General features: G+C 31.5%; 1 protein-coding gene across 1 annotated transcript in view; it reads left to right on the top strand.

The window, feature by feature from the left end:
• Window positions 1-1,430: 1,430 nt before the first annotated feature.
• The window catches only part of LOC124368744 (transient receptor potential channel pyrexia-like), a 29,862-nt gene continuing 10,449 nt past the window's right edge, over window positions 1,431-20,843 (top strand). Inside the window, exons 1-6 of the mRNA XM_046826085.1 lie at window positions 1,431-2,370; window positions 6,933-7,127; window positions 9,429-9,595; window positions 14,902-15,217; window positions 17,179-17,400; window positions 19,800-20,030. Of these exons, the coding sequence (XP_046682041.1) occupies window positions 2,110-2,370; window positions 6,933-7,127; window positions 9,429-9,595; window positions 14,902-15,217; window positions 17,179-17,400; window positions 19,800-20,030 (1,392 nt within the window). The 5' untranslated portion in view covers window positions 1,431-2,109. The remainder of the gene's footprint in view (window positions 2,371-6,932; window positions 7,128-9,428; window positions 9,596-14,901; window positions 15,218-17,178; window positions 17,401-19,799; window positions 20,031-20,843) is intronic.

Genomic DNA, 20,843 nt, shown 5'->3' with positions numbered 1-20,843 from the left:
TAACCCAAAATAAAAACCATATCAGCGTATTCCTCTGATGTAAAATAAGTAAGGCATTTTTTCGCTGAACAAACAATCGAATTATAACTCACAGAAAAATTGCATTTACATAACACGAGTCACAGAACCCGATCTCCTGCTGTAGCTTGCAAAACACCACTAATACACAGTTTCTAACGTAACAGTACAGAATACCATTGTTGATCAGCTGTTATTCGTGCGTTACCAACTTAGAAATTAATAAAACAAAAAAACTGCATTTCGATGATTAGTAAACAATAATGGGAAAATGTTTGCTTGATTTATTTTCGAACATTTGATGTAAATTTTTATTTAAAAAAAAAATACAACGTAATAAAAACGTGATTATTTTTATTTACAAACAAATTTAATTTAACAGTTAATCTTGTTTTCTCAATTTATCTCATCATTAAGGAACAAAACATTTTGTTATTTGTTTTTATTTTAACTAAATACCATACGGTATTCTTTACAGCTAGTAATGTATTATACTGAATAAAATCGATTCTTTGGTACTTATTTCTGTTTTATTTTAGACTTTGATTATATCAATTTCTCAGAATTAAATTCTCTACAATTAATGTTTGTTGATTTTATGTATTTATTACCAATTTAAAAACAAAGTTATTGTACATCAAACTTAAAAAAAACATTGTTTCGTGCCCCAACTTTTTGCATTTAACCCTGAATCCCTGAAAAACTACTACAGATACAGTTTCTGAAACCTATTTTATTAGCTTTATCAGGTAAAAATACATAAGAATCCACGATATTTCTTACTTAATTAACTTCCAAAAGTTCAGTATGGCTTTATTTTACTCTTTACCCAGGAATTCAGGCGAAATCTTTCGCTAGCTGTAACTCGCTAACGAAGCGTTTTCGGACCTATGTTTATATAACACTTTTTCATTATTTTTACTAGTACAATGTGCTGTAGAAGTGGGGAGAAACTTCATGAATCACCCTGTATATATAATATACTGCGTTATATATATATATATATATATATATAGATAGAGAGAGAGAGAGAGAGAGAGAGAGATTATTCAAAAGCACACAGCTGTGAAACCAGAAATTGCTTCAAATTAATTAACAATTTTGGTCACATAGCAAGTCTTACTCAAGTTTTTATGGTAGTAGTATTAGATTTTTCAACTTTTTGCCTATAGAAATAAAATAAAACTTCCTCTTCATTTGTTTAAAAAATACTAAAAAATAAACTAACGGAAAACTGTTTATACTCCACAGGAGACATTTTTAATATCAGATTTTAATTGTTATTTTTTATTTGTATTTGTTGATTGTAGTTTGTTGATTGTTATTGGTTAATTGTTCTTTTTTTGTTGTTATTTTGCTTTTACCAATGTTAATGATATATATTGTTTTTCCATACAGAAAATGATTCATATGTCAAAACTTTAGTATTAATATTGATTAGTATTTAGTGTAAAAGGATAGTTTTAGTACAATAACTATAACTATCTAAAAAACATGACAGATGCCTGAAGTGAAAAGTTGTTTGGCAATAAATGATTTGGTTTGAATATTATAAACATGTATTTCCTTTAAGTGACAACTTTGAAGTAATGATAAAATATATCAAAGCATATCTTCTTTATTTATTTTCTTAAATATTGCTTAAAAGTTTCTGCAATGCTCTAAAAAGACTTGAAAGGTTGAATTTCTGAATTAATCTCATTGCCTTTTTTATCAAATGAGTTATTTATTTTCATATTCGGGACAAGTTATTTTCCATTACTGTTGTAAGTATTTGGTTTTGTAATTACTTGAGGATGACAAGATGTTGAATTTGAAGATTTATAAAAATGACGAGAATAAATCATAAGTGTTCTGTGCGTGAAAAATAAAGCCTCTGTTCTGGACTACAGAAACCACTTCCTGCATCGAGTTGTGGTCACTTTTCCGTGTCAGGATGTGCCTGACCCAGATCCAACCACAAGTCTATGCTCAGGTACTCAACATGTGCCACCAGTATTAGGTGTGTTGAAGGATTATTCAATTATGTAAACATATTTATTTTAAAATATCTGAATTTGATAACTTTTTGAAAAGTGGGTGACAATTAAAATGCCTTTGAAAAAGTTTAATCTTCACCCATCTGAGGGAGTACAGTTGAGTGCAGCCACTTGTGCCCAAACAGTGGATTTGGCAACAGCCATAGCATCTCTGGATACTCAGAAAGTGAAGAGGATTCTAGAAGAAAATGCAGGGGACTCGGACTTGGTAAATTGTGTTCTTGGACCTCTTGGGGTCACACCACTTCACTTGGCATGTGCAAAATTGCGTTCTGAGAGTATTACATCATTACTTATACAGGAAGGAGCAAAGGTAAAGTTTTTAACTGTTATAGTATTGGTATATTTCTCTTTTAGAAATTAGTTACTAAGCTTAACCTTAGAACTGGGGTGAAATAACTAACTTTGCTCATGCAGTCAAGTATTTCAATATGTGTTATGTACAGATTACAGAGTATTCAATGTGCACACACAATTCTGGCAATAACGTGAAATCAAGTTTTGTAAATCTTAGCATGTCCAACAGCATGGTAACTTGTGTTATAATTATGGAGTTAAATTTTAAAATTCATACAGGATGTGTAAAATGTCCGGAAATACCCAAATATCCCCTTTAACAACTGAAATTCACTACTTAATGTTTCAATAATTTTACAAAATTCAATACTTTTAATACTCCCAGTGCTCTATTTACTGATTCCTAAAACATGTATCCTATATAAAATGGCAATTGTTTCAAAGGTTCAATCAATATTGAACCAATATTATCAATATAATATTTCAACAGTTGCCATTTTATAATAAATAAAGCTTATGAAGTGTGGTTTATAGCACTATGTTCTAATAATCAAGACCTTTAAAATTATATGCATGTTGATGTAGACATGCATTTCAGATTTCGATAACACTTCACTTCCAATATAGACGTATAATGTTTATTGGATAAAAAAGTAGTTAAGATATATAACATTGTGCAGAGTTTGTAGATTTTATTTGCTATGGTTTGAAGACGTATTATAGAGTTTCCAGACATTTTACATACCCTATATAGTATGGTTACTTTTAGATTAATGTTTTAAAATCAGCAATATCTGTAAATTTTGCTAAAGATGGCAGCCATTCCTTCAATTCCAATGTCCAATTATTATGACACTTCATGTTTATATCCTTAATTGTATTTGAAAAATTTATTAGCCAATGGTGCAATGTAGCGGGTACAGCAGTTATCGCGAGATAACCAATCAACCAACGTCGAGCGTGGCTGCTGCTTGGATGGGTGACCGCTGAGCGTTCCTGTCCTTGCAAGCAGCCCAACTGTATGGGCCATTTATGGTGGTTCGGAATTCACCTTTAAGCCGTTGGTCCCCAGATTAAGTGTTAAAGAGGGCTTCGTAATCCTAACTTCATCTGATAAAATAAGACATTACTTTACGTCACTTTAAACTGTGGCACATAAAAATACTGGTTTATTAAGTTTGAAGTAATAGTCACCCAAGTATTTTGCCAATTTTCTAGTACCGTTGTGTTTCAGCAATAACATAATATACTGGTGCAGAAATAACATTTCTTAAGCAGATTTTTCAATATGTTTTTTGTCGAATATCCATTTTGGTGCATCCTAATGTTCAAAATGGTTTATTGAACATTGCGTATACATATCTGTACGTATATATTCTGCCAGAAACAGATAAATACTCAAATTTTGATGTGGTGTAGTATATATTTAGAAAGTGTAATTTGTGAAATTTTAGCATTAAGTACATCTAAAACTAACGCATTATCATGGGCTCTAGGCGGCGGTGCAACATAAACAAAACTATACCAAACATACAATATATCTCATAATCCAGGAATAGAGTAGGTAAATACGCTATCAGAAAATGAACAAACACACTCAAACATCAGGAAATTACATAATAAATACAGATTATAACATTACTCAACTATTACAGAAAAAAATCAAATCTACCCAAACACCATAAGTAAACTATACAACAGTAATAAAAATAGCTACACTATTGTTCACAGACAATAACATCGATTCATTTAAATAAATGAAATACGTCACATACAGATACTATGTCTTTTATTTGCTCTATCTACAAATAAGCCAAAAAACTAAATAAGGTTTCACAGTGTAGAAATGGTGACAATGTTCAAAGTCGTTCAGTAGGTTGTTAAATATTTTCGGAATTACGTAACTCAATGAATGTTTTCCGTACGTTTTGAAATACTTCGGCAATTTATACTTTTCTAGAGATCTAAAATTATAACGAGTTTTAATGTTTGGTTCCCTAAAAGTCATCGATCTATAAAAATGTTGAAATAGTTTGAATTCATACAAAAGCTTTGGATATAATGTGTTGTTTATGAGCAGTATACCTTCATCGTGTATTGAGTGATGGGGAAGATCCAAAATTAAGAAGAGAGTTCTCCTTTGCAAGTTTTCAATGTGCACATTGAAATTCTTATTTATATAATAAAGTTCCTGTAAAACAGAATGTTGACTAGGTAGCATGGAATAGTTTTGTTTATTAAAAAATTAACTAATATGTGACTGATAAACATTTTCATTTTGCGTGGCCGATTTTGCTATTAAAGTGTTGTTAATTTGACACAGATATTCAACAAATCAATGTAGAATATTTTGAAGCTTTGTATATTATAGGTTAAAAAAATGAAATATCCAAGTTGCATGCAACTTGCATGCTGTCTCACACTGCAGAACAGTGAAAGTAAGTAATCCTAGTTCCGTTCAAGTGTTTGCTCTGTGGATTTGTATGAACATTTTTAAAGCTTATTTTTGAATTATTACCAAACATTATTTAAATAAATCATAATTATTGTTACATATATATATATATATGTACAATAATTGAAGAATAACATTGAAGGAGGAGCTGTTCTTATTGGATAAACTATTTTCTGTAAAAGAAAACTCACAATTGTCCAATAATTTTAATTTTCTCTCACAAGGCCTTTCAGCATCTAAGATGCTATCGTCAGGTGTGAATCAAAAATTTGAAACGGTATAAATATTTTACAATTTAAAGCAATTGTCAGCTGAATAAAGCTTAATACAAGATTTGTATAATTAAAAGTAAAATAAAATAAATATTAATATATGTATAAAAGTTTGGGTCAAAAGGAATTTAGTTATATTTTAAACGAAGAGTAATTTTGGAATCAGTCCAAAATCTTTGTTTAATATTTTATCTATATGTTTTATTTATGTATAATGTTTCATAAGCGTTGTGTTTTTCTTGTTTATGGACTTGTTTTAATAATGTGAAGTTTTTAAAGGTCTGATTTGTTTCTAATACATGTTTGGCAATAGCTGATTTTTGAGTTTGTCCATATTATTATAAGAGGGATTAAAGCACTAACATGAACGTTGAACTCATTAATATATATGGGAAGTTATTATACATTGTGGAAGATATGACTATCCATATTTTGATGAGTAAATATGTAATAAAAAAAGATAGAGAGCATATCAAAACAATTTATTGGCCAAAATAAAAAATAATATGTGCCAATTCAATGCCTTAATATTTCGTGAAAATCGTTACATAAACATTATTGGACAATTTGTGATTTACCTTTTATAGAAAATAAGGAATAACATTTTATTAAATCATAAACTAAATTTATTTTTATTTAGTTAAAATTATAATAATTTAATTTAAATAGCATTTTTAGCTTATTTTTATTGTTGGTATCTCCAACAAGCCATGTTGGCTTGGTAAAGCCAAAAACTGATGTACCAACATTGTTTAACTGAAATAAATTAAAAAGCAATAATATAAAGTAGTTTAAAGCAGAAAGTAGCTTAAGCGTTACTAATAAGATTACTTAACACAAAGATATCATAAGTAGGCTAACTAAGTTAACCATTCACATGCTTTGGTTTTGTTTGTTAAATTTCTTATCTAGGTGTTTCTTCTAGTTTTCATACACTTTCCCTCCGTCACAAAAGGAGCCCTTCCTTACTCTCTCAGTAACTTAAACAATATCTATCACTTCTTCGTATCTTTCAAAAAGATACATTTTGTCCCAATATTTCAACAACAAGCAACTCTTCAAAAACAGTATGAAAAAACGTACGTTTGTTATGAAGCAATGAGACACATAAGTTAGCTGTTCTTTCTTTGACTGGAACCAATACTGACCCGTTCATTTTCATCCCAGTCACAAAGTTATCATTGTTGCCCAGATCCGGTGTTGCTGTCAACTACTGACATTAACTGTTAACGTAAAACATCCAGTTGAATGAGAATGGGTGGCTGTGACTTCAGACCGCGTAAAACAAGCCCTGAAGCTTTGCTAAAATTGATTTTATGCAGTTGCAAGGAGTGGGAATGTGCTTGAGGTTGCAGAGAATCTGAACTGAAATATTACTCTTCATGCTCTGTTAGCTTGGGACAATGTGTGAATCTCACCACAATACTTCTTGGCTGTGGTGCTAGAGATCGATGACATGACAACAGACTGTTACTACGCCTTATCTATTCTACGGCTTATTATCCTGCACATTTAATTGAATAACTTTGTGATAAAGAAAATAATGAATCAGATCACATTCAAGGACAAAAAACATAAACGTTGTGTGGCTTTTATTCATATGCTTGATGTTTAATTTGTATAAATGATGTATTGAGTAAATTGTTTTGTTATGAAAAGCTGCACCACCATTTTCAAGTCATTATTTGTGTGTTGAACGTTTAGCAAAATTTACGTTTTATAAATGTTGTACATTAAATTTTATTAAACGTACATGTACGTATTTTAAGAAAATGTTTGGAGTTTTAAAAAGTTGTTCATCATCACAAAAAAGTACTCAATAATTTGAAGGTTTTTGCTATTCAATGAAAGGTTACATCTAGAGACAAGATCGGACGCACTGCTCTTCACTACGCTGCAGCTCTGGGTAATGAGAAAGTGGTTCAGTGCTTGGTGACCAACGGAGCTAACGTCAACTGTTACTTTGAGGTCTGCAGCTCTGCCTGTCCTTCACCAAGGGGAGACAACGGCGAGAGACTTGCTAAAGACCTGATACCCGAGTACGAGGTATTACTTATGGATTTATACTTGTGACATGTGTTGGTTGCATGAGATATAAAACGTTACTAGTTGCAGAGTCTGTACATGTTTTGACAATCTATAAAAATATGAAAATTGTAACTAACATCAAAGTCTTCTGGTTCACACTGTGTTCAAACATCATAATGCCCTCTTCTCTTTATTCCAAGACACTACGGGAGAATCAGTATAATACTACACAGATACATAAGGTGTTAAAAAAACAAATTACAAAAGTTACATGTTAAAATGTGCCACATTCAGATCAGAGTCAAAATAAAAAATATCCCAAACTAACCATCATTTTGTTCCTGGGTCTGGCAGTTGCCTCTCAGCCATCTGGCTTATTGTGCTCCCTCCTCCAGGTTTAAGCTGTGTCAAATCCCAGGCCTTTACAAAACCATGAGATCTTCTGAATAATGCTTAACTGTTCCAACCCCTCTTCTGTATGCTTAAGAAAATCTAGGGACCTTGAGCGTTTCCTCTGTAATGCCGGACATTCAAATATGACGTGCTCGGCTGTTTTGTTAGCCTCGCCACATTTCCTGCACAGTGCTTCTTGAACCGGAATACCTATTCTGTTCCGGTAGATTCAGAATATCCAATAACCTGTAATAAAACCAGTCATCTTACGTATCTCCGTTCTACTCATTCTAAGGGCATCTGCTGCATTGTTCCTTGATGGTATATTGAGCATCCGTTTTGCTTGTATGTTCCTCTCAGTTTTTCTCCAATGTTGCCAACACCCACTTGGCAACTGATATACGTGCTAAGTTATATGAAACCTCACACGTTGGTTCAGGACCAATAAGAGGACAGTTGGCTCCTAAGTTAGCACAACTGTCTGCCCCTTCATTACCTGTGATTCCCCTATGTCCAGGCACCCATGTTAGAATAACTTTATTGGCTTTCACTAGCAATTTCATGACCTTATGGCATTCCCATACTGTCTTTGAAATACAGTCATGGTTGGCCAAGGCCTGCAGAGCAGCCCTGCTGTCCGAGTTAATGTAGATGGTTTTGCTTTTGTAGCCTCTTTCCACATTAATTCTCACGCATTCTGCAAGGGCTGTAACTTCGGCCTGAAAGACAGTTGCCAGTTTGCCTAGGCTAAAGCTTAAGCTAGCTCTAGGTCTGGCTCCCCAGACTCCTGCCTCAGTACTCTTCAGAGTTTTTGACCCGTCCGTGTACCATGTTAGAACCTTCTTCATGTAGACAGGTTCACCGTTTGACCATTCCTCTCTTTCAACAATGTTGACTTGAAATGGATTTTTCCAGTCCGTAACCTTTGACATTCTGTCAGACATCATCTCTAGAATGTCCAGTTTGAGAATGTCTGTGTGTTTGATCTTGTAATGCTCGCTAGCATGGTGATGATGCCAGTTCCCATTGCATTGCAGTCAAGACATTAGACACACCGTTCAACTTCAAGGTACAGAAAATTCATCAGCAGAACACAGTTTTAAGACAAAACATGCAATAGAATTCGAGAAAACAAAAGTACTTGGGAAAATTCCTTATTATTATGCAAGATAAACTCGAAATAATCAAGAACAAAATAGCTTCAATGAAGAAGATAATGTGAAATTGTGTAAAGGCTGACAACCAATGATACATAAGCCATATTGATCATAACTGGTCAGTAGTTGGTTAAACTTTAGCTAATCATGAGAAAGCTAATCTATACAGATGACTGCTTATTATTGTCAGTTTCGGTTTAACACCTGATGACTAAAGATGTTTTGGTCCACAGTAAGACCAAAACATTTCAAGAAGTTAATTGTGTAAGGAATTTTGCTTGGACGCGGAGTGAACTGAAGACTTTGGTTAGTCATGACACTGCTTGTGTAAGCCTAAGAATTAAGATTAGGAAAATTTTGTTTTTCAGTTTTCATTTTTGAGTTTCTCTCACAGTGAAGAATATGGGATTATTTTCCCATTAAGTAAAACTGAAAATGTTTAAAGGCAACAAAGCCTTAAAGCTCCTTAACCTCCTGTAATTGTATATAGATAAAATTACCCTACAACTGTTGAACATGTACATTTTTAAGAACACTTTAGGATATTCTGAGAAATTTGTAAATGATCAAGTACATATTTAAGAGAATCATTTCCATCAGTTGTTACGTGTTGTAACCTATTTCAAAACTGTTGTAGGATTTCCAAACATTAAATATGCGTAATGACAAATGAATCGCTTAATTGCATTCAAGTAATACTGATGGTAACAACTTTCATTAGGTTTAATGTAGGGTTGAAGTTCTTTACTTAGATGTCATTGGGCAACAGAAACTGCCTCTGCCCGAGTGCTGGGGCCGAACACCTCTTCACCAGGCCGTCAAAAGTGGTCACGTCGCTTGCGTAGAGATTTTGTTGCAAAATGGTGCCAATGTGAACGCAGAGGACGAGAAAGGACTGACCCCGTTGCTGCTAGCTGGGGCTGGTGGATTGAGCAGGTCTGTAAATTAATCATAAACGTACTTAACAGATCGTAACGTACTGCGGTCATGACCGCCCCAATCATAAATTTGGTGATACTACTCTTTTAACTCTCCAAACGTACCCAGCAGGGATCACTTCTGGCTGGTTTATACCTTCTAGTTGAACCCACCACTGGGCACATCAAAAAGCGATGTGTCACTTAAATCTAGGCAACCTTATGGATATCCAGAAGCGGCATATCACTAACCGCAAATGTTGAGATTCTGGAGTTCAAGGGCAATTCGATAGGTCCAGTCTACTGCGAGAAATGACTGTTAGAGTTGGTGGGGTTTGTTCCCTAACCTCAGAGGTTCTTGCTAGCCTCAACAAGGGTGTGCCACCCCCTGTCTACTTTGACTGGAGGGGCTGGTTCAGAGCTGGCCTCCCCTTCTTCCAGGGAGACATGACTTTGAGATTTAGTGCCCTAATTCTTCCTCGTGGATCTCGGATAGGAGGGGGCCCTACTCCCTAACCTAACCCATCCTGAATATCCTGTCACTCCAGAAGCAGTGCTAAGGTTTTTATTGGACTAAGTGCAATTTATAAGCTTCTTGTCCTAAGAGAACAAAAAAAAACCCCTCCAAGCATCCATCATCAATATTTTTAAAGACTTGGACTATCAAACGTTTTGATGATAAAAGTTCATGTCTTTAAACTCATTTCCCGATGCTAATACCAATCAAATTGCATTATAACCTATACCGTTCAAAAGCCCATGAGTTTTTCTTTATGTTAGTGGTTTTTGATTTCTCATACTCTGTATTAAACATAAGTCTACTTCATTTTCATCAGATGTTGTTTTAGCAAAGTGTGTTTGCATTGTTTGTTGTTGCTCAGATATGAACGTGTGAATTTCATTGTTTACAGTCTATTTTGTCCTTGTTTTTGTTTCAATTCGTTGTTATGTAGTCACTAATTGTTAGAAATGGTATTATTGCATGTAAATAATGTTTATGTTTTTCATAAAAGATAATCTATATTTTGACTTTCTTCTATATACGTAAATATCATGAATTGCCAAAAAAACTTACAGCAATGTATATTTCTGCGTTCATGTCAAAATTTACTACAAGTAAGCTATTCTAAATGTTGTATTGCTACTGTATTTAGTATTATATCAAAAGTAAAAACATTGTTATATGGATGTATTATATAACTATTGTAAGTGGGACAAAATTTCAAATGTGCACTTATTCATAAATAAATAAATATATATATATATATATATATATATATTTATATTTATATATATATATTTATATATATATATTTGTATATATATATATATAATTAATAAAAACAGTTGAACATTATATATTTCTGTCAAGACAAAATTTCCTACAATTTTTCTATTCTAAATTTTGAATATGTTTAATATTTCAGATATATATGAATACATTATTACAATTTTTTTATATTTTTTTTAACTTTTTTAAATTTCTAAACAAAGAAATTGTTTTCTCTAACTTCATAGCTACACTGTCTGAAAGCACAGTTATTTGCAAAATAAGGTGTTATATAACACTTTGTATTTAGATTTATTATAATCTAAAAAATAAAGTCGGCACAACCTCACTAATGCGTATGCATTTTACTAAATGTGATGGATGCTTGGACGGTTAAATCTCAATAAACACAAGAATTTTAAGAGTTGAAGAACAATGAAAAATTGCATTAGAATGGTTTGATGCTAATCTTGTGGTATATAAAACTGAACACATAATGTTTTCTCTTAAAAATTCAATCAAAAGTAATAGTGATTTTGTTAAATAACTGGGTGTACATCTAGACAATAAATTAAGCTGGGATCACCATGTAAATTATTTATATGCAAAATTATCTTGAATTTTCTGTTCATTATGTAAACTATAAAACTGTGTTAGTCAGGAACTGTCAATTACTGCGTATTATGCTTTTTTCCATTCTCATTTAAGATGTGGTGAGACTCTTTGGGGGAACAGTACAAACTCAAAATTGTATTCATATTGAAAAAAAGCTTTGAGAATTATAAAGAATGTTTCTAACTGAGAATAATGTGTGCTGTTATTTAAAGAATTTGAAATTATGACATTGCCAAACCTGTACACCAAGTAAAAAAAAATTGAAGAGCTTTATAAATAGACAAAATGTACTTAAGCACCATACAATAAATAAATATCTGTTAGACCTTATGCACTCAGTTACATTATGTAAAAGAAAAAAATAGACATATGTTATTGAGAATAAAACTATTTAAGAAGTTACCAGAAGGAGCGATGTTCCAGTTAGTAAATTTAAAGTTACCACAGAAAAATGGTTGAGAAGCAATACTTTGTACTATGATTACCTGACCTTTAATATTACCTCATTAATGTTTTAAACCTGTTTTAACCTAGTTGTAGGACTTTAATTACAATACAGATATGTTATTTATTTTTTTCTATAGTTATTTTATTTGTTTTAGTATGTTATAAGATAGATTTTTGTATGACACGAGTGGTTTGGAAATATACTTTATTGTTGTGTATATATAAAAGTAGTATAGTTTGACTTTGTCTATTGCATAATCTGTAATTGAGCTTAACGATGGTAAAAACATCTTGAATCTTGAAATACCATATATATATATACACATATATGCATTTAAGGAGAGGTCCTTTGCCTTTTAAACTTTACTCTCCTTAATCCCCAAAAAAAAAAAAAAAAAAAATTTCGCCAGGAACTTTATAAGCATGTTAAGAGGGATTGCCTGTATAATATCAGCTAGACAATACTGGTACAAAGTGCTACGTCAAGGACAGATTTTGAAAGTACCTGCACATTAGCTCTCAATTTTTTAAACATTTAAACTATTTTAAATTTGTTTATAATTATTGTTTTTAATTCTATACTGCATTCATTGTGGGTATTTTGATTTTTGAGACACCTTGTGAAAAGAATAAGTTGATTTCTGTGCAGTTTTGTTATTGAGAGTCAGGGTCGCCAACCTCTTCTCTACCAACTCCGGTGACGTTATCGGCAACTTCCACAGGTGTCAGAACTTCCATATTGGTTCCACTTGATAGTAACAAAAAAATCCCCTTTACTAAAGTGTAGTATATTGAATTCCATTAAAAAACATATTTTACTTCATCAGCAAAAGTTTCTGGCCTTGCTTATTATGAAGAGAGATTATCAAGATGGTCAGTTTGACCATCAACAACAGGCACAAGCTGCACTTAAATTTTTTTAGTGAATTAAAATCGAAAGTGCTCATAATTAATAGTCAGTGAGCCCAAAGCTAATTTGCATCATATAAACATGCAACTTAGTTTTTCATTATATCAATTGCGCTAGTTTTGGTGTAGGTTGAAATGGGAAGTTATAAAAAGGGTTAAAATTACCATCTTACACACTTATAAAAACCTATCAGTGATACAAATATATTAGTATCAGCTAACCAGATAAAGTGACTAAAGTCTAAATTTAAATTCATATGGATAATCCAAGTATATTCGAGTAACGGATCTTCTGACTATTCGAAACCATTAAGTTCTTCATTGCTCATAATTGTAAAAATACATTCACAACCATGACAAAACAAGCATATGTGTTCTACACTGTAAAATGACAACTCAAAAGTAACATTAACATGTGAAATTAATTCATTGTTTGAAGTTTATTTTGACGATGGAAGGATTGTGAAGGAAACAGGATTTTCCTGGACATTTGCCATCGTTCAGTGAAAAAGAAAATAGTTTCACTGAATGATGGCAAATGTCTGGAAAAATCCTGAAATTAATTAGTTTAAGAGAAAAAATAATAGTGCAATCTCTTTGTCCTGTTACAAATTATTCGTGTTCTTGAGGTAGTGCCATAAGTGGGAAACTAACTACTGAAAAGTTAAATCACATTTATTAGTTTATTTGGATTAATCTGTTTAGAACATCTAAAAAATAACTTTATTTGGGTATCTACTAAGTAAAAACAGTTATTTTTAATTTATAATCAAAGACTTATTTTTGAAACCAAGTATATATCAAATTTTTAAAAGTCCCTTTTAACTTTTTAATGACAATAATTACTTAAACCTACTTTTGGGCATCTTGAAATGAAATACGCTAACTATAAAATTTAATTAGTATTATTTGTAGCAACACTGCAGTAAACATTTGATTCATCATTGCTAAATGTCCCTTCAGTACAGACCAAAAATAAGTAAAAAAATGTAATATACAAACATTACTTTTTTTAATATAAAATATTAACATATCATAAAAATAAACAAGTACTGTTACTGAATTGTACTTTAATACTCGCTAACAGAGTGCTTGCATCCTTTAATTCCTATGACATAAGTTCCATTCTCTTTGTTAAAAGTTGGTACTTTAAAAATAATAAAATTGTAATTATGGCAAATGTCCGAAATCCTACTATACTTTCAATTTCATAGTGATAATCCAAAGAGCACCCCTTTACGTTATATCGTTTAGATGAAAAATATTTAGAATGGTCAACTAAAACCCTTTTTAAATTATTTTATTTCCAGACACGTGTTTCAGTATTAAACCATCATCAGTGTGAACATTAAACTCTAAAAAAATAATAAACAACTAAATATACAAATATGGACCATTTAAACAGATGTTAAATTTATATGACACAGTTGTAATTTTGATTAGTATTCTGTGTTTAATATTTTAATTTTTTCAAAGATTGGGCTTATGGTATTTTTTAGATTGCTATTTAAAATCTTGTGAGGATCTTTGTTATAATTTAGATACATATGTCTTCTTTCTTGTTTAATTTTTTCCCTTTTCTTTCAATATCCAAAATATCCATGTTCTTTGCAATATTTCTGTAGTTAAAGTCAGTTTCTAATAAATTTTCAGCGAAATTTGATTTTATTGTAGACATGTTATTTGTTTTCAAAGCTTGTATATGTTCTTTAAACCATTTATTAAAGTTCTGCCAGTTTGCCCAATATAATAGCTTTCACAGTTACTACAGTTAATTTTGTATACTCCAGATTGTTTATATAATTCTTGTTTGTCATCTTTTTGGTTTACTTGGTTTTCAATAAGTTTAAATTTATTATTCCTTGTTTGGTAACTAATTGAAAATTTTGAATTTTGAAAGGTTTTTTTTGAACAGCTTTGTTTAAATATTTAATTTAATTTTTGTTTATTTTTTATAATATAAATTAATTTGTTATGACAGAGATAACACTAATAGTAAAGTCAGAAAAGTGCAAATATCAGTATTCAAAGTCTGAGTAGACATATTGATAAACAACAAATTGTTGCCTATAAATTAATTCTAGGTACGAAGCTATCGTAGATCTGCTGGTCTTCCGCGGAGCTGATGTTAACAAGGTCAATCCAGACATTAACAGCTCACCACTGTACCATGCGGTAGCATTGGGCTCAGTGAAAGCAACACAACTTCTGCTGAATGCTGGGGCGTCTCTAGACTATACACCTCTCACCACGCCCAGACACTTCACACTGTCAGCACGGCACGTCATGTCGTCACGTGTCGAGACTGTGCTCCATGTGGCGGCTTCTGTCGGCTGCCTCGAGGTCACTGGACTCCTCCTCCAATTTGGTGCCAAGAAGTTTGTTAATTGCTGTAATAATGTAAGTATAACAACGAATGTTGTTACGTTGTTCATAGTTAAGAATGTGGTTATAAAGAAATTGTTTTAGTTTTATTTCCCGTATTAAGCTATATGTTAAAAATCAAATTTTCAAAGGGTTTTTTATATTAATATTGGTTGATATATAAAAGAACCAATGACTTTATAAAACACAATTGGAATTTTATTGTAACTAAACAACTGGCCTTATTTAAAGCCTAATGTACTAAGTTAAAAATCAATGTGTTCAATTCCTAGGAATTTTTAAAATACAACAAATAACAGCAAACAAATTATTTAACCATTGAATAAAATAATACAAAAATAAAACAATCGTACAGTTCTATTATACAAATAAATTTAAAATAAAATGACATTTCTTAAATAAAATCTATAAATCAATCCAGAATTATTCAGATCCCTATATATTTAAATTTCGAAATAGGTTTTTATAAGATCACAAAATATTAATTATGTACTCATTAAATCAAGCAATTATTATCATAAAACTTTATGTCTACACTATTTAAAACAAGTGGTTACCATACGTTCACTGCAGAAGAAAAAAAAAAAACGTTAAAACTTCTATCCCAAGTTAATTTATATAATTTTAAAATAAAAAGTTATCAAAAAGTTGTATTACACTTAAATATCTTTACTAAATTTATTGGTCAAAATTTAAATTCTTGAAATCTTAAAAGTGTATCCTTGATGAAGATTTAATCCCTCATAAAACGTATATAAATTAAGTGAAATCGTCAAAACAACATTGAATTCCTAAATATTGCAAAAATTAGCAACATAACCTGTATTTTTAGTAACATAATTAATAACCTGTGTTGACTAAAACATCTTGTGTTAAACATAAATCCCCAACATTTCAGATGTAATACATAAATATAAGCAGAATCCTCATTCAAACCTATGCACTGGATGTACCAACTGAATAGTTGGATGTGAAATCGGTCAACCCTTTCATATTGTGTAAACCAGTTTTGATACGTGCAGAAAGAGTTAGTCTATCCTGAGAACAACAGAGACCATGATTTCTACCAATGCAAGTTGATTGACCTATTCTTGCGTACTTCTAATTCATTCCATTTAACCTGATTATTAATTTTTTTCTTGTTTAAACAGGATACCATAGCAGGTGGTTAGATAAAGATTTACAATTTTATCAAATATTACTATAGAGCACAATTCTAAATTTGTTAAACTAAATTTTTATGGAAGAATTATGCTGTTCTTGGAATTATGTTTCATCAACTACACTTGAAAAAATTCCGACAGGTTTTCTTAAATGTCCACTCATGTGGTTTGTAGTTACCACAGAAAAGGTGGTTACATCAATCTCTAGGATAAAAAAATTGAGGTTCTCAAGTATCTACTTAACCAGTCACGAAATCCCTGGGTTCTCAGCTGATTTAGAGAATAATTGATTGGGGCTCTCCAAAGGCTGCAAGGGTTAGTTAGGTATGTCCGCCTTTCCCACTTATTGAGTTTAATTAAACAGGTATCAGTATTTTGCTCCCGTCCTACCATTGCTTTCATCCCTGTTTGTATTGTACTGTCTCATTATTGAAAACACAATAGTCTTAAAATTAATTGCACAAGCAAAATAAAGAAAGGTATCCCAATTAAGAAGAAGGCACCCTTAACTTGGGGGCATTGTATCAAAAACAAATACATAAACTAGTAAGAGCAGTATGAATTTTCATGTTTTGAAAGTGAAAGATCTTTTCTGTTTGGATGTACATTTGTAATGATAAAATATTCGTTTAGTGTGGTTTTGTTAGTGTGTGAAGAAATATCCAAATATAGGTTTTACTGTATATTTAACTGGTTGAATATATATGAAGTAAAAAAAATATGTAGGGGAATTTTGAGTTTATTAACTTATTAGCTCAAAAAGAATGTAGTATTTTCAATTGATTGATCTAGTAACTGTTTGTGATGAAACAGGTTGGATGTACACCTCTACACAAAGCTGCATATGCCGGCTCGAGGGACTGCCTTCGGTTGCTCATTGACAATGACGGTGACATCTCTATCTGCTCTGACAGCGGAATGACCGTTGTGGATATCATCATGTCCTATGTGCCTCGACCAATCAACTTCCTCACAGATTGTCTCAGTTCCAGAATTACAGCTAATGCTTCCTCAATAAACGATAGAGATTTCAAGGTAGTCCATATGTTTTAAAAATTATTTATTTTTCAGTTGAGGTTTTTCAATTTTGTGTATAAGTTTGCAGAAGGTTGTTATTACTGTAATATTGTACATGTGAGTGTAGAAAAGTCTGAATAATTGTAATAATAATATTTATACCATAGAGCTTTTTACGGATATCAGCTAATCTTCACCAGAAAGTTCTTATGGTGTCAACGGATAATCTATAATGCAAGCATAGGTCAAGCTACATATAATTTAAATCACTTGATAAGACAAGGATAACAGAAAGAAAAAAATTATATGCAAGAAACCCAGAACAAAATGGAAGCCATTTAAAGTTTTTGAGGATTGCAAACTAAATATCCAAACACACACACAACACAACACATGACACATGGTCATGGTGGTGCATGGTTTTGTACATGACATAAACATATAACATATCTAAAAGTCCACCCAAACATTTTTAGTAGTACTGTGAGAGCTGAAAAAAGCCTGCACTCGCAAATGGTATTTTTTATTCTTCAAAAAAATATTTCTTTTTCGATTTTGGAGTGAAGAGAGCTCTGAAGAAAAACAAATCTTTGAAGGAAACTTTCTTTGTGACACCCAGTATTTGACTCTTTCTCACCCCAAATTAAATTTTTGAGTTTCATGAAAAAGTTTATTGTAATTAAATTTGTTATGATCAAAATTGTTTGTGACTACAATTTCTATCAAGTTCTAGGATATGTATAATTCATTTTTAAAATTCATAATCTATAGTTTATTCAGTCCTTTAAATGGCATACATATTGCCCTAAGCTTATATTAAAGCTTTTCCAACTCATAACCTGACACCCTAAGAAAGTAAAAAGTCACTGAAGACATAAAACATGATTATTAGACCCTGTTGATATAGAAATGATTGAAAGATTATTTAAAAACTATGTCTAGCCTTTTTCTATACCTTGTGTAGGAAGACTGGCTGACCTTGTATTAAATATTTGTCAGTGAGCTAAACATGGAAGTTTGAACACAAATGGGCCTGATGCACCCAAGCTTGAGAAATTCAAGCTTTGTTCCTTGTGTGTAACAAAGGCATTTTGGAGGTCAAAAATGATTCGGTTGTTTTTCTATGGGGAAAAATGAAAAACGTAATTTCCTTAAATCACCTCATAAAGTAATGAAGTAAATTTTATAAAACTTATCAATAAAATACTTTATGAAGCTTTTTTTTCCTTGATGTTAGGATTACTAACAGGTGTGTTGAGCCCAAAGGATTTCAAAAAGTATGAAGTATTTTTTATATTTATCCATTAACATAATTAGAGGTTTCAGTTTTGTTCTTACTATATCTCAACTTGAGTTAGATTTTGAATAATTCAATGTTGTCAACCACCAGGTTAAAAGAATAATAGAAATGCTTAACATTATTGAAAAAATGTCATAGCATAAAAATTAAAAAGAACATGTATTTTGAAATGGTTGGAGTTAACAGGGCTAAAACATTGTAACATTTAAAACTTACTTGAATGTGGTATAAAAAAGATATTTTTTCTTACTAAATCCAAAAACGAAAGTTAGGCTTTAAAACAATCACAAGTTATAATTACTAGTAAAAAAAATGTCAAAATATACCCAGTCTTTAGAAAGAAAATATTTTCAAATTAATTATAAAATAACAAGTAGAAGGTATTTTATCACAGAACATGAAACTGCATTTCTATTTTGAAAAAGTAAACTACACAGAAGTAAGTGTGTGTATAGTTTTTTGTTTTGTATCAAACTATACAAAGTTTGTCTTGAATCATAAAATTTCCATAGTTTCCGTACAAAACAAAGTAATGTGATTACTAGTTCCTAAAAATGGAAAATATTTTTACCTCAGAGTTGTTCCAATATAATTTTTTCTTGGAAAAAAAATAAAATTAATCACTTAATTAATCATGAAATTTAATTCTCTAGTCTTACATGTGTAGATACAAGGCAATTATGTAGATACAAGAAAATTTTAATACGAGAAAAGTCTGTACATCGGGCGTAAACTGAAGAATCTGCTGAATCTTCAAGGTTTGACAGGGAAAGAAAAATCTACGAAAATACCTTTTGTACCTTTTGGACAATCCGGTGTATACCTTGTACGAGTTCCTGAGACATCTTCAATTAAAAATAACTTAAACTTTGACATGATTCAATTTCTTGATGTCGTTGGATTCGTAATGAATAAATAGACAAATGGAATCTACTGATTTAAACAGTTCATAACACTACAAAAAATTGTACCTATTTTGTTATGATTTGTGAGGATTAAACCAAATGATTGAATGCTATGCTTGCTTATATATGGAAGCAGCATTCTATTAGTCATTTATAAAAGTAATTTTATCGTTATTTGAATTATGTTTGATGATATTGGTCTTGGTCAACAGGTCGAGCTGAACTTCAATATTCTGTCTCCAATTGGTTGTACATATCAGATGTCAGTTGTCTCTTCTCTAGCTGTCACCTCCAAGCTACTCCAACATCCCTTAGTTGAAGCATTTGTACTGGCTAAATGGGCTAAACTTAGATTTTTCTTTTTGGTCATCGCATTTATCCACTTCAGCTTTGTCATCTCGTTGTCCACTTACATCACCTTCTGGATTCACACAAACGAGCAGGTGAGAAGAATTGAAAAAAATTTAAATTCATGTACAGTAGTACAAAAGGTTTGGTTAAACTACTCATATTTAAAGTTTTAATCTAGTTTTTTTTTAAAGGAATCGACCAGTAGAAAAGCCAAGTATTAAAAGAACCACTGATTAAAAGAACACATAAAATTCCACATATTTTACACATAATTAGAAATTTTTTATTGCACTGTAATCATTCTCAACCAGTAGAGAGCATTCTAGTTGTCTGTTCATTTTGGGTTGCAGAGTCAGTATGGGAAGCAGTGTTGCCAATTCACGTTTTATAGACACTGTTATCACTGTATTATTTTAAAAATCTATGGAAACTGGTAGCTTTGCTGAAGGGAGTGGAGGGAGGGACTTCAAGTTTACCTTTGGAGGATTTCTTGGTTTTACTACCGATACATCGCAGACTTCAACAAATGTTTCAAATTCACAATATTAAAATCATTATCAAAAGACTGCAATCCCTCACAGTTAAGAAGATGGGAACTAGCATACCAATATCATTGTCTGTTGACAATGATATTGGTATGCTAGTTCCCATCTTCTTACTAAATGTCTGTAAAATTTAAATTGGCAACACTGCTTCCCACATTGACTCTGCAACTCAAAATGAATAGACAACTAGAATGTTCTCTACTGGTTGAGAAAGGTTGCAGTGCAATACAAATTTTCTAATTATGTGCAAAATATGTGGACTTTTATGTGTTCTTTTAATCAGTGGATCCTGGAAGATGTGTTCATATACCTTGGTCACCCGTTTTGTGCTATGCATACTTTTTTCCCTCTAATTGTTTT

This window comes from Homalodisca vitripennis, chromosome X (genome assembly GCF_021130785.1).
Source record: "Homalodisca vitripennis isolate AUS2020 chromosome X, UT_GWSS_2.1, whole genome shotgun sequence".
Classification (NCBI taxonomy): domain Eukaryota; kingdom Metazoa; phylum Arthropoda; class Insecta; order Hemiptera; family Cicadellidae; genus Homalodisca; species Homalodisca vitripennis.
Note: the sequence above shows the minus strand (reverse complement) of the source record. Positions and strands in the feature narration are given on the sequence as shown.